Genomic DNA, 25,999 nt, shown 5'->3' with positions numbered 1-25,999 from the left:
ACGCACTAGTATAAGGTTACGCTTGTTTATATTCACAGGTCTCAATTAATAATACGTTGACCACGAGTTCAACAATTTTTACAGGGATACGATAGACAACATAAAAAAATGTTTCATTATCGCTGAAACTGAATAAAAACATTTAAATATAACAAGAATATTCTCTAAAAAATGTATTCTTGCTGTTTTGAAATGAGGTTTGTTATTTTGGTTTCTAAATAACTTAATTCAAAACAAAAGTTTAATTATAGTGTTTTTTACTTGTTAGTCGCATATTTACCGCATTATAATGTGTGTTATAATAGGCAAACCATACATTAGTAAAATTCAATCTGCCTTCGCACATAGAAGGAATGGGTCAATTAGGTGCTGCGTTTCCTTTGCATACTTCAGTTAGAGGTCAATTCTTTACGTAATAGCAATCACAAGGCCCCGGCTTCAAAGGAATTGCGGAGCGTTCTTACATAATAAAAGTTGTAGTCGCATGGTATTTGAGTTAAGCGTCCTATTTCGTCACGTGGTTCTTTTTCGCGGGTGTTTTGGCATTCATGATATGAGGCTATTAATAGATGCGCCTGTCGATAAACAAAGGAAAGTCCACGGGCGATAACAACGCAATAGGTTACGCTCTCACATACAACTCAATGACGTGGTACAGGTCGTTAATTGAGGCTATTAATAGATTCGGGAAAAAGTTGACGCTTATTTATATTCTCAATTTATAAAACGTTGAACATAAGATCAACAATAACTTCAGGGATACGATAGACAAAAACAAAAAAATGTTTCATAATCGCTAAACCCAAATGTAACAAACAATTTATAATAATAATACGAATGACCTGTTTCGTAACCTGGTTCATGCTACTACAGAGGGTATTTCTGGAAATCGTTCTTTGTTTCTCAACAGATAGCGGCGATCTTTTGTATTTACGGGTGCTAGTAACGCAATAGTGAAGGTTTAGCTTGTTTATATTCACAGTTCTCAATACATAGACAGTTGGATATGAGTTCATCAATTACTACAGGCATACTTTAGGCAACCTCGAAAATGCTTTATAATCGCTAAAACCGAAAAAAACTATATATATTATATTAAATATATTTATAACAATAAATATCTTTTAAAAATGTAGTCGGCGTATACGCTGACTTTGAAATAAAGTTAGCAATTTACTTTTCTAAATAAATAAATACAATTAAACAAAAGTTAAACTATTGTGTTGTGTTTTTCACTTGTAAGCTGCATATTCACCGCATGAAATGTGTGTAAGCATTGTTGAACCACACATTAGAGTGAGTAGATAAAAAATATACTACGGGAGAGCACTTCATATGTGTCCTCATATGCCTTGTTATGAGTATCTTTCTTCAATATTGAAATATATCGTATGTTTATATTTGATTTAAACACAGTTTTCTTTCGACACATTTAAATCAGATGTCAATAGCGCCGTCATGCGAAAATGGGTTTTATGCGTTTCGGCAAGCGTTTGTTAAACTCAACATGTGCTTTTGCGCAGTCAGGCCATAGACCATGATTTTCGCTTTAAAATCACTCAATATGTTATGTTTCTCCTTACCAGAAGAAGAGATAGCTGAGTGGGCTATTTATATGATGGGCGCATATGGAATAAGACCCATTTTCGCATGACGAGGGTCATTACAAATCTCATTGCGAATTGAAAATGCCACATTTAAGAACAATGCTTTTTGATACAAAATTGAATTCAAAATAGCAAACTTGTTAATAATGGCAGCCTATCCACACATTAAAGAATGATTTCCAGACGTGCTGACCAAGTACGGCAAACATTGTGGTATGATAATTAAACGATTTTCTCTTATCGTGACACTATACTATTTCGCTAATGATTGTTTTCTCATCTTGGAGGTGAAAGTGAAATTCTGCGAGATGGATTGTAACGCGTAATTGTAACAGGGCCACAATTTGTGTCGTTTGAGCATACAGAGAGTAGTTCGGAATTCCTTACACTGAACAGTGCTACATCCTTTGAATTGAGCACATACGCAGTGATGTAGCAAAAATTCAGAGGTTGTATCTCGAATCAGCTTATTAAATATTCGAAAATATTCATGCGTGTCTGTTGGCGTTATGTAAAAGTCACTAAGATGAAAACTGAGTAAAACAGCTACGCCTAAAAGCGCATTAGTGCTCTATACCTATGTTATGTCAGCGTTGTTGACACCGTGTGAACTGCTCGGGTAACAAGTTAAGCATAAACAGCAATGTTTATATACTTTTATTCCTCCATATACAAGATACGAAGATTATTGTATATTTTGAATTTGTATATGGTGTCAAAAATCAAAAGTTTTGTACACGGAACTTTCATTATGAATTTATATTCTTGGTGAGATAGTCATTTGATATTAGAAAAAATATTCCTTTAATATGATGGTAACTGCAAATTTTCTTTATAATAAGTTCTCATTACCATTTTCATCATTAACTTTCTATGCTTCAGAACGTCCAAAAAGCATATTGTTTTTATTATGTCTTAGTTATTTCTATGGAATAACAAGGATGATAAAAAGTGCACACAAAACTCGACCCGTGCGCTATGACACACACTTTATAAAGTTGAATGGCGTGTGTTCATTTCAAACTTGCGATTGATTTTAAAAAATGAATTGCGTGTTAAATTATGCAATAGCGAACATCTTCAGTGCCTTCAGCGCTTTGATTATAACAAAATCCACGACAAGACAAGACATCCCACATCCGGTCATTTTTATCCCTTGGTAAACATGCACCTGACTGTGAGACGTTTTTCTGATTTTGGGTTCACAAAAGTCTATTGGCAAAAGCCAAAAGCCTAAAAACCACAAAGACATTTTTAAAAGTTGAATAAACTACAATTCTGTTATATCAGTTTGCGGGATCCACAAATGTGGACTGCAATATATCTTGTGTGTTCATTCATGCATAAATATGTTTTGATCAGCATAGTTTAGGTACCTCAAAACAGATTATTTGCCTACTTTAATGCACAGGTGGTTAGCGTGTGGCTATGGGGTACCGGGTTCATGAAAATCGCTGCAAAATTGATGAAGTAATGGCTGTTCAAAACGATGCACCCCGTTTTCGGGTGATTTCGAGTTGGATACCTTGTTATATATATATTTGATAGTGAATTTTTTTTTCATAAAGTTAATTTTCTTTATAATATGATAATTTATCTTTCAAAATGATGTTTTCACTAATTAATATCATAGCCACACGCTTACCACCTGTGCTTTAATGCATTAATTTATGTTTTATATCCATATTATTCTGAAAACATTATTACATGTAAGTTTTGTTAAATGTATATTTATAAATTTGCGTAAAGTAAACAAATTCTAGCCACAAATAAACACAAATAGTTCACATGTATTTTGTTTAAATCTTTTGTCCTAGCTAAATGCATTAAAATTGACACTATGTACATTATTACTTCATTCATCCTCATAGAGCAGGGAACTCTTTGACCTTTAATTTGGGTTTTCAAAATTGGTAACGCAATTTTGTTGAATCTGGAAAAATTTTCTATAAATTTACATCATATCTACAGCCCTAAGGTCATTGTAGAAACTGGTATAACCATTATCTATAATTTTGTGTTATAACCCCCAAATAACCATTATTTATGATGTTGTGTTATAACCCCCAAATAACCATTATCTATGATTTGGTGTTGTAACCCCCAAATATTTCATAGTTCATTTTATTTACATTGGTTTCCTTTTTTTACTTTTTTACTGGCATCCGTGTGCAGTTTTCATTAATGGAACAGAACTGTGTAGGTTTAAAAAAAATCTGCTTCATCTTGTAAGCGTAATTTCATATTTTTCTCAACTTCAAGGGGAGATGATTCTGAACTTATTCTTACGTTGCTCATTTACGATAGGGGTTGAGTACTCATTGATATGAAAACACTGTAAAAGTTTGAAAAAAAATGAATGAAAACTGTAAATTGCATAAAGAAGCTGCATTTCACAATACTTTGAAATTCAGTAAAAGATCATAATAGATTAATTGCTCCGATATTCATCATTTTCAATAGGGTTCGAGTAATACTGATATAAAAACACTTAACAAGTTTGGAAAGATTCAGACGAAAATTGTGAAATCTTTTAAATAAGTGGAAATTGTTTATTTTGTAAAATTTAGTAGAAAAAATTCTGGACTTATTGTCCCGATGTTTCTCATTTTAAATGAGGTAAAAATGCTCATTGATATGAAGACACTGTAAGTTTGGAAAGAATCTGATGAAAAATGTTGACATAATCACCTAACCAAGCAGTTTTTCACTTTTATTTTTAAATTCAAAGAGACATAATTCTGGACTGGTCCGATATTGCTCATATAGAGTTTGAGTTGGGTCCTCATTGATAAAAAAAACCTGTGCAAGTTTGGGAACAATCGGATGAAAATTTTGGACTTCGAACAACGATTTCAAAATTTCTCAAATTCTAAGGAAGATAACTATGGACGTAATGGTCGGATAATGCTAAAGGGCCCATACCACCTGGATAGTAATACGTGTCGCGCTTCGCGCTCTATATGTGGTTCTTAAAAAAAAACTCTGAGGAGTGCTTGACTCTAGGGAAACGGGTTGCTGGGACACAGCTCCTCCTTGATAAGCGGCTGCTTCCTTTATCGCAACTCATTGTTACAATCAATAATACGTGTCGCGCTTTGCGCTCTATATGTGGTAGGGATAGTACTTAGGGCCTATGATAGACAACCATAAAAATACATGGATAATAGATGTGTTGTTTGCATTTATTTGTTAATATAAAAACACGTGTATTTTTTTATAAGATATTTAAGTGATGTAAGAAATTTTAATTAACGTTGTCACCACGTGGCATCCATTAATTTTAATAAAAATGACCAATTGAAGTAAAATTGATTTTAAAATGTCTACATAAAATAAAGCTTTATTATATTTATTTTCCTGACTGAAAACAATTGTCAGCCGCCGAACTGTTCCGTTTGTGCCGGAATCCGGGATTGAACCAGGGGCCTTAAGATGATTGTTGCGTAAACAATTTCAGTCTAACGCTCTCCCAACTGAGCTATTCCGGCTGACATCATTTATGTTCTGCTATTTGGTGAAGTTGTGTATAGCGATCGTTATTATATGTCTATTAATAAACTAATATATTGTACGTTTTCGTACCACTACGCCTTCCAATAAACTTGCTTGCGCGATAGGTCGTCAAATATCGTACTACGTTGATTCTCCACTAAATAAGCAAATTAGAAAAACCACAAAATAAATATATTTTGATTATGTTTTGTTTTCATACAAAACCAGAAAGTTTCGCGTATTTGCCCAGTCCCTGTGATCTTTCCCCTGTGATCAGTTGTGGATCAGTTATTAATTAAAACAATAAGCTTTGCATTATTGGCAATAAATGTTGTAATACATGTAATAGGCACAAATGCAGTACTTATTTACACAAAAAATCACCACTATGCAAGATATTCTTAAAACAAAAATATATACATTGATCCGTAAAATAACTTCTCCTCCCATAATCGAAAAAAAAATGCATTACATACTAGTCGCCGCTCTCCAGAGCGACGCCAATAAACCTACTATTTAATGTATTGAATAAATTTGACAAAAAATGTTACTTTTTGCTATTGGGAAACAGCTTTTTTTACTTTTTATGCTCCCCTCCGAAGAAGAGGGGGTATATTGTTTTGCACATGTCGGTCTGTCGGTCCGTCCGTCGGTCCGTCCACTTAATGGTTTCCGGATAATAACTCAAGAAGGCTTGCGCCTAGGATCATGAAACTTCATAGGTACATGGATCATGACTCGCAGATGACTCCTATTGATTTTCAGGTCACTAGGTCAAAGGTCAAGGTCACGGTGACTCGAACCAGTAAAATGGTTTCCCGATGATAACTCAAGAACGCTTACACCTAGGATCATGAAACTTCATATGTACACTGATCATGACTCGCAGATGACCCCATGTTGATTTTCAGGTCACTAGGTCAAAGGTCAAGGTCACGGTGTCTCGAACCAGTAAAATGGTTTCTGGATGATAACTCCGGAACGCTTAGGCCTAGGATCATGATACTTCATAGGTACATTCATCATGACTGGCAGATGACCCCTATTGATTTTCAGGTCACAAGGTCAAAGGTCAAGGTCACAGTGACAAAAACGTATTCTCACAATGGCTGCCACTGCAACTGACAGCCCATATGGGGGGCATGCATGTTTTACAAACAGCCCTTGTTGCAATTGGGAAACAGCCTATAATTTGGGGCAAAAAAATCATAGTGATGGAGTGTATTCTACGAAATCCGGATAGTGCAATCTATAATCTCGCCCTTCTTTCATCAAGGGCGACACATGACACACAAAGTGATACACAATATTTTGCGCGACACACAATATTTTGCCCTTTACACAAAGCAAGGTGCGAGAATGTACCACGAAATATCGCCCTTGTTTAGGCAGCCCATAAGGCGATATGTCGTGGTGAATATCGCTTGTCGCTTTGTGTATCGCGCAAAATATGGTGTGTCGCTTCATGTATCGTGCAAAATATCGTGTGTCGCTTTAAGTATCGCAAAATATCGTGTCTTGTGTTCAAAGGGCGACACACAAAACACGTAGCGACACACAATATTTTGCACGACACACGAAGCGATACATGATATTTTATTATTCAAATATCGCCCATATTATCCGAATCCTGTGTATCGCAGTCTAATTTCAGACCATGACACACGACACACGAAGCGATACTCAATATTTTGCGCGATACACAAAGCGACACGCGATATTTGTACTGTTCAAATATCGCTGTAATAATATCGCCTGTGGACTCTCGCTTATTTTAAACGGTGTTACAGTAATTTTTAACCATTTATTATCAATATTACGGAATCCGGATAGTGCCATCTATTATCTTGCCATTCTTTCATCAATAATTGCACTACACAAGCATGCATGTGATGTAAAAGGCACAAAAAGCAGGACCAAACCTGATTTAGTTATACTATGATGCAATCTGTTCTATGTATCAGTCTTTGTTGGTCTTAAATGGTAATTAAAGTGAAGATACTTTGGATAATTTAAGATAACAATATCTTTGTTATCTTTGTTATTCTAAATCACTATATACATGTAAATTAAGTAGATGATTACTGACTTAGACAAACTAACAACGACTATCTAGGTAAAAATAATGTGATTACAAAGGTAACTAAGATGCAACTTATGGCTTGCTTTATTAAATAAATCTCCACTTTCGTCTGCCATTCACATTATGCAATTGACAACTATTTAATGTAAAACAAAATGGATGACTTTGTTTCTAAACTGAGAACATATTACTTTGTATGACATTTTACCACATTCTTAACAAATGGAAGTCTGTATATGTTGAAGTGTAAAGCCTAACTTTTTATGTCCCCCACTATAGTAGTGGGGGACATATTGTTTTTGCCCTGTCTGTCTGTCTGTTGGTCTGTCTGTTGGTCTGTTTGCGCCAACTTTAACATTTTGCAATAACTTTTGCTATATTGAAGATAGCAACTTCATATTTGGCATGCATGTGTATCTCATGAAGCTGCACATTTTGAGTGGTGAAAGATCAAGGTCAAGGTCATCCTTCAAGGTCAGAGGTCAAATATATATGGCCAAAATCGCTCATTTTATGAATACTTTTGCAATATTGAAGATAGCAACTTGATATTTGGCATGCATGTGTATCTCATGGAGCTGCACATTTTGAGTGGTGAAAGGTCAAGGTCATCCTTTAAGGTCAGAGGTCAAATATATGTGGCCCATATTGCTTATTTTATAAATACTTTTGCAATATTGAAGATAGCAACTTGATAAATGGCATGCATGTGCATCTCATGGAGCTGCACATTTTGAGTGGTGAAAGGTCAAGGTCAAGGTCATCCTTCAAGGTCAGAGGTCAAATATATGTGGCCCAAATCGCTTATTTTATGAATACTTTTGCAATATTGAAGATAGCAACTTGATATTTGGCATGCATGTGTATCTCATGGAGCTGCACATTTTGAGTGGTGAAAGGTCAAGGTCATCCTTCACAAGGTCAAGGTCATCCTTCAAGATCAGAGGTCAAATATATGTGGCCCAAATCGCTTATTTTATGAATACTTTTGCAATATTGAAGATAGCAACTTGATATTTGGCATGCATGTGTATCTCATGGAGCTGCATATTTTGAGTGGTGAAAGGTCAAGGTCATCCTTCACAAGGTCAAGGTCATCCTTCAAAGTCAAACGTCATATAGGGGGACATTGTGTTTCACAAACGCATCTTGTTACTTTTAACAATTAATCTGCTAAAACTACCTGTGTAAGCCATGTTTTATGATTAAGCACGCACTATGAGTATAATTTGTGGCTGTGTGACTGAATATTATTTAAAAAAAATGAAAAATCTATACTATTTTTATGCCCCCCATCAAAGAAGAGAGGGTATATTACTTTGCTCATGTCGGTCGGTCGGTCCGTCCATCCGTCTGTCAACCAGGTGGTTTCCGGATGATAACTCAAGAACGCTTGGGGCTAGGATCATGAAACTTCATAGGTACATTGATCATGACTCGCAGATGACCCCTATTGATTTTGAGGTCACTAGGTCAAAGGTCAAGGTCATAGGTGAAACTTCATAGGTACATTGATCATGACTCGCAGATGACCCCTATTGATTTTGAGGTCACTAGGTCAAAGGTCAAGGTCATAGGTGAAGGTCACAGTTACTGGAAATAGGCATTTTAAGGATTTAGCATGGTTCAAACAAGGGAAACAACTACGGTTTATGCATGTTCTTTTTATTACAGATTTGCCTCCCTTTAATTCATTCAAAATCTCATTTTACAGCAGAGATTCCAAATCTGACCTGTAAATGAGCCCCATATTTACTGCCAGTGCTAGGTTACCTTTTCCCTTTTGATCATCCTTAAGTATTGGTATTGTAATGCTGCTACTGCTGCTGCTACTGCTACTGCTACTACTACTACTACTACTACTACTACTACTACTACTACTACTACTACTACTACTACTACTACTACTACTACTACTACTACTACTACTACTACTACTACTTCTACTACTACTACTACTACTACTACTACTACTACTACTACTACTACTACTACTACTACTACTACTACTACTACTACACCACCACCACCACCGTTCACAGTGACAAAAAACGTATTCACACAATGGCTGCTACTACAACTTATAGCCCATATAGGGGGACATGCATGTTTTACAAACAGCCCTTGTTTGTGTTGAAAATAGCTTGAGAAAATAAGCCTGGGCTGTTTTAGTGCGTCCACTGTGAAACACACTTCAAACAGCAAATGGGAGACTATTTAATGTTATATTTATGTTTATTTTAAGCTGATTTAGCAGTATTTTTTCAAATATTTAAATGGTTGTTGAAATGTTTTAAGATTTAATTTACAACAAGAGCTGTGTTCATGAAACACAATGCCCCCTACTGCGCCACTTTGAAGCCATATATTTTACCTTTGACCTTGAAGGATGACCATGACCTTTCACCACTCAAAATGTGCAGCTCCATGAGATACATATGCATGCCAAATATTGAGTTGCTATCTTCAATATTACAAAATTTTACCTTTGACCTTGACATTGAAGGTCGACCTTGACATTTCACAACTCAAAATGTGCAGCTCCATGAGATACGCATGCAAGCCAAAATTCGAGTTGCTATCTTTAATATTGCAACATTTGACATTTGACCTTGAAGGATGACCATGTTCTTTCACCACTCAAAATGTGCAGCTCTGTGAGATACACATGCATGCCGAATATCAAGTTGCTATCTTCAATATTGCAAAATTTTGACTTTTAACCTTGAAGGATGACCTTGACTTTGACCTTTCTCCACTCAAAATGTGCAGCTCCATGTGATACGCATGCATGCCAAATATTGAGTTGATATCTTCAATATTGCAAAATTTGACCTTTGACCTTGAAGGATGACCTTGACCTTTAACCACTCAAAATGTGCAGCTCCATGAGATACGCATGCATGCCAAATATCGAGTTGCTATCTTCAATATTGCAAAATTTGACCTTTGACCTTGACCTTGAAGGATGACCTTGACCTTTCACCACTCAAAATGAGCAGCTCCATGAGATATGCATGAATGCCAAATATCAAGTTGCTATCTTCAATATTGCAAAATCTGACCTTTCACATTGACCTTGAAGAATGACCTTGACCTTTCACAACACAAAATGTGCAGCTCCATGAGATACACATGCAAGCCAAATATCAAGTTACTATCTTCAATATTGCAAAATTTGACCTTTGACCTTGACCTTTCACCTCGAAGGATGACCTTGACCTTAACCTTTCACCACTCAAAATGTGGAGCTCCATGAGATACACATGCATGCCAAATATCAAGTTGCTATCTTCAGTAGTGCAAAAGTTATGGGCAATGTTAAAGTTTTCGGACGGACGGACAGACTGACTGAAAAGCGGACAGACTGACTGACAAACAGACAGATGGACAGTTAAAAAACTATATGCCACCCTTCAGGGGCATACAAAAGTTATGGCGAAAGTTAAAGTTTTCGGACAGACGGACAGATGCCATATATTTGACCTTTGACCTTGAAGGATGACCTTGACCTTTCACCTTTTAAAATGTGCAGCTCCATGAGATACACATGCATGCCAAATATCAAGTTGCTATCTTCAATATTGAAAAAGTGATGGCCAATGTAAAAGTTTTCGGACGGACGGACAGACGCCATATATTTGACCTTTGACCTTGAAGGATGACCTTGACCTTCACCTTTCACTACTCAAAATGTGCAGCTCCATGAGATACACATGCATGCCAAATATCAAGTTGCTATCTTCAATATTGAAAAAGTAATGGTCAATGTTAAAGTTTTCGGACAGACTTACAGACGCCATATATTTGACATTTGACCTTGAAGGATGACCTTGACCTTCACCTTTCACCACTCAAAATGTTCAGCTTCATAAGATACACATGCATGCCAAATATCAAGTTGCTATCTTGAATATTAAAAAAGTTATGGCCAATGTTAAAGTTTTCGGTCGGACGGACAGACGCCATATATTTGACATTTGACCTTGAAGGATGACCTTGACCTTCACCTTTTACCACTCAAAAAGCCCCATAATCCTTTCTTCAACATGTCTGTTAAATTCTGGTACAGAGAGACACTAACCTCATATTCTTTATCTTAATTTTTACTATATATAGTAAATATGATCACTTTCGTTTCAAATTTACAGATACAGTTACGTCATGTGCAGTGAGTCCAGATGGTGACAGGATATATGTGGCCAACCAGTACAGTGAACAGCTGGTCACATTGTCGCGGGATGGCACAGTGATCTCCACATTCACCAACCCTGCACTGAGATGGGGAGGAGAATGTGTCTCACCAGGTTTCCATGTGATGGACTCAGGAGAAGTTCTGGTATGTGGGGGCAGGTAGGGCAAAATGCTCACGTTGGACAGAGATGGTAGACAGACTGTGAAAGAATTGGACATAAGGAACAATGTTAAACCAATATCTGTCCACTTTAGTAAAAATACAGAAGAACTCATTATTGGAATGTGTATGAGTGACTTCATAATTAGTATCATCTAGGTAAATGTTTGACAAGAGAAAGTTATACATGTTTTTGTTTATTTGTTTTTTTTAAAGGATTTGAAATATCTTGTATTACATGTTAAATAGATGCACACATTTGCGTGCATTTTATCTTTTTTTATTTACCAATAATTTTTCGTCATTTTAACTGCTTTACCTATGTTTGATATGTTATCAGTTTGTGGTTCTGATTGCAAATTGTATTGTTGCTATTTTTAAAACTGTTATTTAAAATAGCATTTTTACATTATTATTAAATGACTCTGTCTTGTCACTGTTGATATGTGAACAAAAGTATAGTCATTTTTTGCAAAATATCAACATTCTATACAGTGATGAAGGTTTGTGTACATAATAATTTGCATTAACTAATCCAGAAAAAGTATGACATGTTAAAATTGTTGTGGTAATACCTGTTATTTTTGTATGTAAGTACATTTTTTGTATTGGTAAGGGATTCATTATTCTTGGTGCAACAGATGCCCAACAAATGCTTCCCATATGCAAGCATCGTGCGATAAGTATTAGTAATGATTAAGTAAGCAGAATTAAACATCCTATGGCACATTTTTATTTATAAGAACAAAATGTGCTCAATGTCTTGCATATACTTGTGATGTACAATCTGTGTCAGTATTTCCAACTTTCCAAAACAAGTATAATGTGTGTGTGTTGTATCCATATCCATATATTGTCTTTGTTACTTGACTGTCACTTGCAACAAAATATTTGTTTGTTTTTAGTGTAATAAACGCTTAATAAAATTATCAATTATTAGTGATTTGTTACCAAACATCTAAAACCCGTAGGTGCTCAGTTTTTAAGAACTTAGAAGTGAATTTTGTCAACAACTTTGCTTCAACAACAAAAATGTGTGCTGCTATCCAGATGTATTATGTCTACACGTGCTGAATTTATACAAAATGCATTACATTTGATCAATTCTGTAAATATGTATATGGCATGAAAGGTTCGTGCGACAATATCATGTGACAAGTTCATGGACCAAATCATTTCACAGGTTCAACAGATCATATGACAGGTTCATGTGACAGGTTCATGTTAACTGATCATGTGACATGTTCAAGTTAACTGATCATGTGGCAGGTTCATGTGACAAGATCATGTAATAGGTTTATGTGACTAAATCATGTGACCAGATTATGTGACATATTCATGTTACCAGGTCATATGACAGGTTCATGTGACCAGATCATGAGGCAGGTTCATGTGCCAAGATGATGTGACAAGATCATATCACAGGTTTGTGTGACCAGATAATGTGATGGGTTCATGTGACCATATCATGTGACAGGTCCATGAGACCAAATCATGTGACATGTTCAGGAGAAAAGATCACGTGATGGGTTCATGTGACCAGATCATGTGACAGATATGTGTGACCAGATCATATGATAGGTTCATGTGACAGGTGCATGTGACAGGTTCTTGTGACCACATTGTGACTGAATTGACAAACCATGTGGTGAAGTCCATCTGGCAAGATCATGGGGTTAGTTCATGTGGTGGAAAAATAGGACAGAGTTATAAGACAACTCTTTGTACAAGTACAGGCCTTTGTAAAAAAATGCATACAATAAACATTTGTGATGATTGCCTAAAAAAATTATGACAGATTTGAAGAAACTTATTAAACGAAAACCGTATCTCAGTATAAAAGAGATTTAATTATACAAATTTTAAGAAGTTCATAACTGAAAACACTTTGTTGTTAACTGCAGAACAACCTATATAAGCAAAAGCTGTAAGAGAAAAGCTTGCTAAAAAATTAAAACCTATATAAAGGTTTACAGTATACAGTCGGAACTGACCTAACGGTTACCATGGAGAAAACTTCTAAGTCCAAGGCCCATAACTTTACCAACAATAAATTGACTGAAACCAAACACTCACTTCATCTGTAAGTCATGTAGGTAGACTCACACAAATATCACATCAAATATCAGGTCAATTTCTAAATGCTAAAGGAAAAAAGTTTTTTAAATAGGAATCCCGGACGGACAGTCTGACTGCTATATGCCATACTGCCGGGCAAATAAAAACCAAAAGCAGGCAGCGAGATTCATCAGCGATGACTTGTCTAACAGAACATCAGGCTAAGTCACAACTATGATAGAAGGCATGACGATCCCTCCACTCCAAGAAAGAAGGAAGGCAAACACATGTAGGTTGACCTTCTTCTACAAGGTGGTTGAGTGACTGGGGCCTGCCTTGCCATGCCAAGACTTCCTATCTCCAGTGTTAATCAAAACGTTAAGTTACCAGAAAAACTTTCCGCGATTATAAGGTTGATAATGCAGTTGAACAAGAGCACCGCATAACGGGTGCCACGCTCGGCTGCGGGTGCAGTTTTGAATAATTTAAAGCATGTAAGAATTTTTTTTTATTTTTAGAGGTCACAGTGACCTTGAAATTTGACCTAGTGACCCAAAAATGGGTGTTGCATGTAGAACTCATGAAGGTGCAGCTTCATATGAAGTTTCAAAGTTGTAGGTTGAAGCACTTTGATTATAGAAGCAATGTTCAAAACCATGACAAAATGTTAAGGTTTTAGCACCACGCGGACGACACGACGAGCTGGCTATGACAATACCTCGGGTTTTCTCCGAAAACAGCCGAGCTAAAATACACCACAAATAGCTTTACAACACAAAAACTTATTCTTGCCTTAGACAATAATTCGGCGGAACAAATTCGAAAATAGTGAAGTGCATCTCAAACAATTGACAGCTTCAGGTCAACTGCCCCATTGAGGTCCAATGCAGAGCCCTGCAGGGGTGGGAGGAATGTGGGGCATTAATTGCCCCACAAAGCTCAACAAATTCGAAACCATTTAAAGTACTGTAAAAGTACTTCTCGTGCTACTTCAAAAGACCATCTAATGATAACAAAATCACACTCATTTTGAATTAAACATACATTTTTTACTAAAAGTTGAAATTCCTTCTCTATAGGAATGCCTTCTTTTGTCCTTACGTTTTCTCAAGTCATCAGATGCAGAAGTATTAAACTGAGTTTATAGAAAAACAATAAGTTAAGGCATGAACTATTATAGTAATTTGGTTGTTTACAGTTCCCTATATACTTGCTATTCTTTTCGTCACAGTTCAATGCGTGTTTACTATTGCACGTGATTTTTGTGAGTTTTGGCGGGTATAGCGTCATTCGAGGTCCGCTTACTGGAGAGAACGCACGTTGTGGTTCATTATATTTATTGAAAGTTTGAATATTGTGTTTGAAAAATGTCAAAAAATCAAGAAGATTCATCTGGAAATTTTAGCAATTCATTGACTGTGGAGCAGTCTCTGCTCAGCAGGGAAGTGGAAAAAGCTTTGGAAAAGCAGAGAGATTTAATGCTTGATCAGTTTTCTGTTCGTTTCGGAAACAAGTCAAATAATAACAGAAATCAAGATTTTCAATTCAAAAAAGAAGGTTTAAAGTACCAGTTTAACTTCAATATGGAGAGAGTGGACATTTTGAAGAAGATTGAAAGATTGTGTGATTTACAAGACGTTGAGCAGGCTACATCGCTTATAAGGTCAGAGGCTCAAGCTCTACAACAACGCAATAAGTTGCTGAAGATAACAGACAAGCATGGCTGGGACACAGTACGTGAGTACGATGAGCATCCTTTGGCTGACAAGGACGACGATGCTGCAAAACTCCGCAGCGCTATTGCACGTGCTAAACAGAACCGACGATTCCGGCCTAATGACGTCAGTAGCAGGTCCAAAGACTACGGCGCCTCCAGCATTCGATCGTCTTCGCAGTTTTTTCGTGGCCCTTCAGCAAGATTCGGAGAGGTTGCGTCAAGACGTTATTAAGAGGGTTTTCTCCAACAACAGCAACTTCCGGTCGTCCTCGGACCGTGCTTCGCTTGCCACCTTACAGGACACGTGGTTAGAGAATGCCCATACGTCCAACGAGGCTTCGTCCCACAACAGCCCACTTGTAGCAGGTCCAGTTACCCAAGAACTCCAGCACAGACCGCTACTTCAGACGTCAGAGAAAGCACTAAGTTACAGAGTTGAGTATGATGATTTTGTATGTTTGCCCTGTCATGAATATTCAAGTCATTCTTCTTCTGAAAAACCAGTAAAAGATAGTATTAGAGCACACATTGATTTTTGGGTTGAAGAATTAAAAATCAACTTACATATTTACGATATACTCTATCACGGTTATAAGATTCCCTTTTTGTCTCAACCAACTTCCGTCTGTTTAAAAAACAACGCTTCATCTTTGAAACACCAATTTTTTGTTGAAAAGGCTATTAAGGAGTTATAAGAGACGAATTGCATTGCTGAGTGTGACAGTCGCTGTAAATATAGTTCTGGAAAAGAACGGTTTGTTTTAGATCTCAGACATGTGAATACATTTGTTAAAACATTTAAATTCAAGTTCGAAGGCTGTAAAGAGGCCCTTAATTATTGTCAAAGGGGAAATTTAATGTTTAAATGCGATTTAAAATCGGGTTATCATCATATCAACATTCATCCTGAATATCAAAAATTCTTGGGGTTTTCATGAATAATTAACGGAAAGCTTAGATTTCTTGTGTTTTTTGTGTTACCATTTAATTGGTCTTAGTTGTGGTGGTTATATTTTTTCAAAGGTTTTGCGGCCTTTGGTAAAGTATATGAGAGCTTCAGGGATTATGATAATTCTTTATTTAGATGATGGGTGGGGTACTTCTACTCCTAGTTATTGTTTACAAGTCAGTAACAAGGTAAAGTCCGATTTATGTAGAACCGGATTAGTGATAAATGAAGAGAAGAGTCAGTGGTTACCCACTCCTATTATAGAATGGCTTGATTTTATTTGGGATTTGAACAAATGTAGTGTAGAGGTGCCAGTTAAAAAGTTACAGAAATTGCAGTAATTGATAGAAGAATGCCTTGTTTCTGAACACGGAGTTTCTGCTAGTTTTCTTGCTAAGGTTGTCGGAACGATAATTTCATTATCCTTTAGTTTCGGTAATGTGTGTCATAATGACGCGTAACCTATATATTCCCATTGTAAATAGACTCGATTGGGATACTGATATAATGTTAGATGAAGATTCAAAGTCAGAGCTTTGGTTTTGGAAGGATAATCTTTATTCATTGTCCTTTACCCCTATTTGTTCCATTTTGAGACTTCCTGAGAGAATATTGTTTGTTGACGCGAGTAGTTTTGCCGGAGCCGGTGTTCTACTCAGTAGCGTTAACGCAGTTTCAAGGGTTTCGTTCAGCGACGAAGAATGTAGCGCTAGTTCTACATATCGGGAGCGTAGGTCGCTAGAACATGCGATTGATTGTTTTTCAGAGTGTTTGTGTAATAAGTTTGTTAAAGTGTACACAGATAATCAGAATGTCGTTAGGATAGTAAATAGAGGTAGCGTTAAGCCACAGTTACAAGTTTTAGCTCGTAGTATATTTTCAATGTGCATGCGGTTCAAAATTCTACTTGAAGTAGCCTGGATTCCAAGGAATCTTAACACTGAGGCGGATTCCTACAGTAAGTTGATTGACTGGGATGATTGGGCAGTATCTGATGATATTTCCGTCTGTTTAATAAGAAATGGGGTCCTTACGATATAGACAGATTTGCTGATAACAACAATGCAAAGTTAAAAAAAGATTAATTCACAGTTTTGGTGCCCAGGTACAGATGGAGTTGATGCTTTCGCGTATGACTGGGGAGGGGTCAATAATTGGCTCGTTCCCCCCATTAATCTTATTTCACAGGCTCTTTCGCATATGAGGTTATGTAGGGCGATAGGAACGCTAGTAGTACCCAAATAGCAGTTTTCCATTTTCTGGCCAAATTGAGTCAATAGTCATAATGGGTTATTTAGAGATTTCGTGGTAGATTTTGTCGAAAAACCAAAAACAAAATTCTTGCCTGGCTCCTGTAAAGATAGCCTGTTTGCAATGGTTCCATTCACATCGAATGTCTACGTTTTGTTAGTAAAATTTTGACAAGGTGTGATTTATTCGTGTGTATTTGTTGTTTCGCAACCGTCATATTATGATATGCTGTAATATATATGCTGTGATTCACATTAGCAACCCCCATAAAAGCCGATTCCTTATCAGTTCAATGGGAGAAAAGCGGAAAAAAACAATACCACTCTTACTAAATGATCAATAAAACCATTATTTTATTATATAAATCAAAATAATAAAAAGTTTTTAAAAGAAAAATGTTTTATCTTTCTATTCATATAAAATTTATTATTATTATTATTTCAGGATGATAAGTAAATATGTTGTTAATTTAACAAATTCGGGGCAGAAATATCGCTATCGCGAAATGCCGACTTTCGGACTACTTGCATAAACATTTGTCATTCGGTACACCTCGCAGATTATCATAATCGGACTCGGGAGAAATACGGGTTGAAAGTAGTCCGCCCACGTGATACCATTCTGAGAATGTTACAACAACAAAAACAATAACAACGATGTCGTCAGAATGTGATCTTAGTGTAAATAGCCACAGAGAAGTTTATTTAAGTCACGGAAGAAAGCGGGAGGACTTGAAAGCGGCGGCCTTAGAATTCTTCCCACTGTATATCAGCGTTATCCAGCGTATATGCGCCAACTGCTGGTCGAAAATATCAAAATTTCGTGCATTCAAACGGTATACACATGATTTAAAAAAAAATCTGTCAATTACTTGTACACTCTTTAGACGTAATCTTATGCTGATCATGTAGTTATCTAGGTCATTTGCATTGACGTATCAGGTCAAGATGTAAAAAAAGATGACCGGCAACAGAAATGACTGGCTATTCGAGCAGTCTTGCCAGCTCCTTTTGATAATTTCTGTGCCCCCCCCCCCCTTAGCTGAAATAATTCACGTTCAGAATAAAGCCGAGAGTCTGCCAAAGCAAAAGTAATCAAAAGACTCTATGGCGGCAATTTATATTAACTACCTCCCATCACCCAACCTCCCCAAGCACCATTGCTATAAATCAATAACAGTTGATTGAATTTAATTTTAATATGGCGCCAGTCGGTTGATAATATGCAGGGGGGTCCGCCAATATAGTGATTTTAGATTAAATACTTTAAAATGTATAGATCTTGTATGTTTTATTGCAGCTAGATGTTGAACCACAATTTGTGTTTACATTTACAATTCGGCATGTCATTTGAGTGTCATTTGAGAACGTGCTACGTTGATGCACTAAATACTGATAGCTTGTATATTTTTGACAGGAGTATTCTTTGGATTTTACACATATTAAGTACGCTTTAGTTGACCCTTGTCAACTGATCATTGGTTATTATATACGTCATGAACCGCTGGGTTAGTACATTTGAATATCATCCAGTTTACAAATAACAGAAATCCAACAATTACTTTGTGGTTTTCCTTGGCTTGTGTGCAGAGAGCTCATTGAACGCTGTAAACTATACCCATGTTTTATTGATTTTAGAGGGCCAATCTTATGATACAACAGCATTGGTATAACATATATACTTGATTCTTTGTCTTGTCCATGCAGATCTGTGGAAGAAAAGCTGGAAAATGTTAAAAAGAGAGCAGTTACAGGAACTCCAAAACGTAGACGGATGTCAATAGCTGAAAACCTTATCTGCAGCACAGAAAAGTTCAAGTCTGCCACGAAGACGACACCAAAGAGAATACCGGTTTTTGAAAAATTGGTGTCCAGTATAGAAAAGCTGAAATTAGGTATGTATGTTTAAGCGATTTAGGTGTCTTAACTTGGACCTTTAATTGACTGAAAATCATAATGTTAGGTGTCAGGGATTTTCTCATTTTTACCCATCACCCTTATTCTACATTTTGTCATATTTTGGGCCTTATCTGAATCTTATCTGGTCCCCTGCCTCTTTTAGTGCGGAAAAGAAGGTCAGGTAAACTTCAAACATGGGGGCGGCCTGTGGATTATCTAATGTGAGCAAATTTTACAAAATAAAAGATTATGTTCGGGTAATGGTTTAAATAAATCAAGAATACACCAATATATATGTTATCTGTATTTATTTTGAATGTTTCATCAAATTTGATAGAGAAATCACTATTTGTGTAATGACCATAAATTCGGATGTTCACGTTAACGTTGCGATTTCGGATATTTTCTAAATGCTGACTTGTGTTTGTTTTATGTCACACACTGGATACTGGTTAATTACTTGTGCTGCTTTATTCTCTCTTTTTTTTAATATTGCCATTTTTAATCATGTTTATCGCAAAATTATCCATTGATATTAACATTTTATCCAAAATAAATCTTTAATTATGATGCTTTCTCTAGGAGGTTGTTGTACTGATAAATTGCAGTGATAGAAAATGTCAGTTGCATAAGAAAACAAATGCATTGTTTGTGCACATGAAATGATTGAAGTTACAGGGACGGATCCAGGATTTTTTCAATGTGAATCCTGCACACTTTTTTGGTACCCGATTAAATATTCAAATATTAGTTTAACTAATCGGACTTAGTTTGTCGAGGAATTATGGGGGCATATGCCACTTCAGCCCCCTCAGGATCTGCCCTGGATATAATGTTTAATCACTGTATGTCCAAAATCTAGCCACAATGAGTTGGATGGAATCCAATGATACCCCTGCCTACGAGCAGATAATACTCCATGATAATGTTGTTATCCAAAATAATAAAGAACATGGAGGGGGACTAGAAACCCTGGACATGTTTTGGGGAAAAAAAATATTATCAAGTACTTTGAAATCATTAATTAATATTTGTTGTGGTATAATGAGCCGCAATAAGCTAGATTTAGCGTAAGCCTTTGAGACCAGCTATTTTAAATGGTTTGGTTCAGGTAGCATGCCAATATCAAATAAGTAGGGTATATGTCGACTGTCAGGTCTGCTTATTTTATTTTTATATTGAAATATATTTATAATAGACATCCTCCTTTAAGTCCTTACAATTAACACTATGTTTCCATGAAAGGATGCACTTTTTCATTAATAAGCTTATCCAGTTGTTAATGATATTGTCTCACATATTGATTTACAAATCAGTTACAAGGAAGTGAAGTCTTCACACAAGAGTAGAAGTGAAAATGAGGATTTGAGCTGCTTGTTGAAACATCTGAGAAATTTGAAGCCATTTTGGCATAACTTATTGCTATAACTACCGCATGTAATGTTGTAACAACTGCATATAATGACGAACGTACCCAACGTAAAGACGTTTGCACAGCATGAAATGATGTAATTCCTGCACAAAATGTTGAATGTACCCAACATAAAGACATTTTGAGAGAACATAATACTGTAGCTACTGCACATGATGACGAATGTACTGAACATAATGAAATTTGCAAAGCAAACAGTTAAGCTTCTACTGCGTGTAATATTGTAACTACCGCTCTTAATGAATGTACAGAACACCAGGAACTTTGCACAGAAAAGAATGAAGTTTGCACAGAAAATAAAACTTTGTCCACAGAACGTAATACTGTAACTATACTGCAAGTAATGCTGTAACTACTGCACATATTGACGAATGTACCGAACCTAAATAAGTTTTGACAGAACATAATGATGTAACTACTGCATGTAATGCTGTTAGTACTGCACATAATAACGAATGTAGAGAACGTAAAGAAGATTGCACACGGCATAAAGCTTATCCCACCGAAACTAATGATGAATGTACTGCAAACAGTGACAGTACTCATATAAAGTCAGATATGGCGCTCCATACTTTTCTATTCTTAAACCTTTTCCTATGAAGTATACTTATTGAGATAAAAGCCACCATAACTTTACATTCTGTGTTTATATTGTTTAATCATGTATCAGGTTATATCAATGTACATGTAGTTAATTGTAGTAATTGCCTTTCATTTCGTATGTACAGGTATGTTATTCATAGTACCGGTATTTTTGTCAACAGCTGCCTTAAGTATAGATTTTGACAGTGTTCTTTGAAATTATCAACTGCATTTGTTTAATACTTTGAATATTCATTATCATATTTCAATATTAATATATTAATACTAAAGAATATGATGAGCATTTTGCATTACTAACAAACAAAATGTTAAAATATTATGAAGTTTTGTGTAACAGAAATTTAATAAAGCGTTCATAAATAACCTTATAGTTTATGTCTTAAATGATTATTGTTTAAAACAACCATAATAAAATAAGATATAATCATAAAGTCACTTGGAGCAGTGTTTCACATATTTAATATAAGCAAACAACAATAATTGTTAGGTGGAATACTGTCTTAACTTGAGTTAGAACAGTGTTCCACTAAATAAAAAACCCATATAGACACAGTTTTAAGTGGGATAACTGTTCTAACTGCAATAATGTTTAATATCTCTTTTAAAATTTATAATTTTTTGTAGTAAAGAGCTATTTTATAAAGTATTTGAATATTACATCATTATACGAAAAAACATATGACATATCTAAAGAAGCAACATAAAACCACAGTTTTTTCTTCTTCCTGAAAACTTTTGTAAAATGGAGTTGGAACAGTGTTGCGCTGAACAGGCGACACATTTTATAGACTTGTTTTGTCTTTGTCAGATGTAAATGGACACACATTTTTAAGACTTGTTTTGTCTTTATCAGATGTAAATGAACACACATTTTTAAGACTTGTTTTGTCTTTATTAGCTGTAAATGAACAAACATTTTTAAGACTTGTTTTGTCTTTATCAGATGTAAATGAACACACATTTTTAAGACTTGTTTTGTCTTTATTAGCTGTAAATGAACAAACATTTTTAAGACTTGTTTTGTCTTTATTAGATGTAAATGAACACACATTTTTAAGACTTGTTTCGTCTTTATCAGATGTTTCTTTCACTCTTCACACTTCACTCAAATGAGTCCTAGACTATTATCTCATTTGTTCAAGTGTACATTTTTACAATTTGAGCAACATCCATTAGGGTTTCCTGAGTATTGTGTTTCACTGAAACCGAAGTGTTTGACCAGCAGCAATCTTAGACAATTAACGTCATCTTGGCAGTACTGTATTATTGAATCTGATATACTCTTCCTAGCCTTTGATATGTCATTATTATTGTAATACAAGATAGCTTCAGAAGATTGACCTTTTCTTCCGGCTCGACCTATTTCCTGCATGTAGGCCTACAAACTGGTAGGTGGTCTACAGTGAATTACCCTTGATATACTTGGGGCATCTAGTCCCATTCCTAAAGCAACTGTCGCAAGAACAAGGCGAATTGTTGGTTTCTTCTTGCACAAGTCACTCACAATAAAGGATTTCATTGCTTTTGTATAATCCTTATGATACTGAGCAAATATTCTATTCTCCGGAATTTCCTCACCAGTATATTGTCTTTTACCTAAATAAGAATTAAGGTACTGGTAAAAATAACCCAACGCCTCCAAACTTTCAACATACATGATAGTTACTGGGAAGTCACTCAATTTATCAGTTAGCTCCACTGCCACTGGCTCAATCAATGAGTCCAACTTATCAATTTTTTTTATATTTGGTAATCTTGACCTTTTACTTATATAAATATTGGGTCTGTCCGGATTTATAGACACACAGGTGTATTTCCTATATTGCAAAGTGTCTGTCAATTCATTCTTTTTTTGTTCGGTACATGTGGCTGTCAATGCCAAATGGCAAGCATTAGGGAATATCACCGTAAGTTCACCTAATTTTCGGAATGCTGGTTGAAATTCACTTCCCCTGAAAACAGATAACACATTGACAAGTTTTACAAGAAGCTTAGCTTGTCTAGTCCGTAAAATACAATATTTCAATGCTGAGCAGGATCCAAATTGTTGCAATTCTGATACATTTAGCGTTCTTTTAAAAAAATGAAGAAAACAAGGGATGTTGGATGAATAAGTGAACAGGATTAATACCTTATAATAACCTTATTCAAACTGTCAGGGCTTCAGATAAGGTATGTACATAACTACATGCGTAAATTACACATACAAATTACATGTTTACGCATGTAAATTAAATATGCAAACGTTTTTCATGATGCTGTATTGCACACTTTGTCTATGAGCCAATTTAACACAGGTCTGCTTTTAAAGAATTTTGACTGACAATGCTAACTTTAAATATCAGTATATAGATACAGATCTCTTGAGAACAGCGAAGTTAAAATAACATTTTTCAAAATTAATATTTACCATTCTGAAATCATATGAACCTCATCAATAGCAACTGCACACACTCTCTGTTGGTACACAGATGAATGAAAGATCTTCTGAATCTTCTTTGTGTGTAGTGCTTCTGGGTGGCTATAGATAATATTGTAGCGTCCATTCTTCAGCTCTGTCAGATCAAACATCTTTCCGAGGACAGATGTAGTGGGAGATTCTGAAAGATTGATGAAAAAATAAATCAATATAATTATATACTAACCAAGCAAAACAGTAAATGTAAAAGACCTTTTAATTTAAAAGTATATATTAAGTTATATTAAATTAGTAGCCCCAGTACCTAACGTTTATTGACACCTTAGAAAAGTCTAGTTTATCTTAAGAAAAGTCTTCTGATATACAAAGGCTTGCCAGTTGCCATGTTTGCTAATATCTGCATTCAGATATCTGTGTGCATTCCACAAATGATGTCAGGAACCGTGAAATACATGGAGGATCATATTGTAATGTTTGTAGTTTAACCATTATGCATTTGTAAATAACTATGTTGGAGAAAGCCAGACATTAAGCTGAAATAAATTAATAAAATCACAAAATTTGGCACAAATTGGCAGTGAAAGCACAAATTGCATCTAAGAACTACATTATTATAACAACAACAGACCCGGTTTGAGTTGGTCTGTTCGTGGTTGTAATGGTAAATGCTACACCACTCATGCCCCTAGTACACAAACCTTCAGTTTCTTTGTCTAAACTGTGCTCCTCAATGTCATTCTCATTATCATCAAAGGTCACTATCTCTTTGGCATCATAAGACAGATAACAGCCTTTCAGGTTTTTGGATCTTAAACTTTGTATCTGAGTGAAGGAGAAATTAATAAAATATTATAAATTTGTATTTCCCTGCATAAGGAACAACTGCATAATACCACATTCCCTACTTTACATCTCTTGTAATCAATCAAAAAGATAGTAGATAGTGTTTTTTTTCAAATTAAATGTACCGTAAAACATTTTATAATTTAACAAGGCTTGTCATCATAGGATGACCATTGCCCCCTTTTTCCCTATTTTTTCGAAAAGTTAACGCAAAGTGTGACAGAATTTATGACAGACGGACGGTGCAATCACTATATGCCCACCTTTGGGGGCATAAAAATAAGCTATCAATAGCATTTTTCCTGTAATAACTTAACATACATGTATATGTTTACCAGAACATCAATCTCCTTTCAGTTTCATAATTTCTAATAAATACATTTATATTTTCTCAAGACCAGGGCTAAATCATGAATGTAAGTGAAAATCAACCACAATGAAGATGCATCTATGCACTGTACCTGGTCTTCCATGATGGAATTAAGTGGTGCAACCACTATTGCTATCATAGGTTCAGCTGCATCTGTTTTCTTCTGAATTAAATACGGCAGAAGTTGATATATAAAACTCTTGCCGAAGCTGGTTGGTAATATCGCCACGGTATCAATCCCATTCCATAATTCCTGTAGAGTTTGTACTTGCTCTGGCTTCAGAGCATAGAAAATCCCCATTTTCATCTTTGCACAATGTAAACAACTCGCAAAGTCGGCCATGTTTGTTTTTACTATGTAATTTTGATTCGCGTAGGCCCGCGTAGGTAGACCGCAATACCGCTTCCGAAATGTGTATTCATACTATCTCCTTCGAGGTACTTATCCGATGTTTGACGGAAAGGGCCGAGAATGTGCGATTGAAACATTTGTGTGTTTACAATTCAAATGCGGATATTTTACACATAATGGGCCGCCCACATAATGAATATTTATGAGATTGACATCATCTTGTTCACGACTGAATGAACTTTACTACAATGCATTCAAAATTTACATAGGACCACCCTACGCCGAGAAAATAGTACCCGACTTTGACGATGAATAAAATTACTTCCGATGGACCGAACAAAATTTTGAACATAGTTATAAACACTAGAAAGTCTAACTTAAATTTTGATACCAAATTTATTTTCCGCAAATGAGAATTAGGTAACCGCATCTTTAAACAAAGACGCGCATTTATACAATTCGACCTCGGTTGACCTCTGCAGAGGGAGGCGCCATCTTTGTTTTGCTTCGCTATTCGTTATCGTTTGTGACGATCTGAATTAATGAAACCATACTCGCATAAACTCTA

At 35.7% G+C, this 25,999-nt stretch overlaps 2 protein-coding genes across 2 annotated transcripts in view; both read right to left on the bottom strand.

Moving 5' to 3' along the window:
* The window catches only part of LOC127832267 (glutamate receptor-interacting protein 1-like), a 222,989-nt gene that overhangs the window by 152,599 nt on the left and 44,391 nt on the right, over positions 1-25,999 (bottom strand). The window lies entirely within an intron of this gene.
* On the bottom strand, positions 22,740-24,010 carry LOC127832299 (uncharacterized). The gene is made up of 2 exons (XM_052357715.1): positions 23,858-24,010; positions 22,740-23,399 (listed from the first exon to the last, which is right to left on the bottom strand). The coding sequence occupies exons 1-2, from the start codon at positions 23,869-23,871 to the stop codon at positions 22,826-22,828; spliced, it is 588 nt and encodes a 195-aa protein (XP_052213675.1). The 5' UTR covers positions 23,872-24,010; the 3' UTR covers positions 22,740-22,825.

Source organism: Dreissena polymorpha, chromosome 5 (genome assembly GCF_020536995.1).
Source record: "Dreissena polymorpha isolate Duluth1 chromosome 5, UMN_Dpol_1.0, whole genome shotgun sequence".
Taxonomy (NCBI): Eukaryota; Metazoa; Mollusca; class Bivalvia; order Myida; family Dreissenidae; genus Dreissena; species Dreissena polymorpha.
Note: the sequence above shows the minus strand (reverse complement) of the source record. Positions and strands in the feature narration are given on the sequence as shown.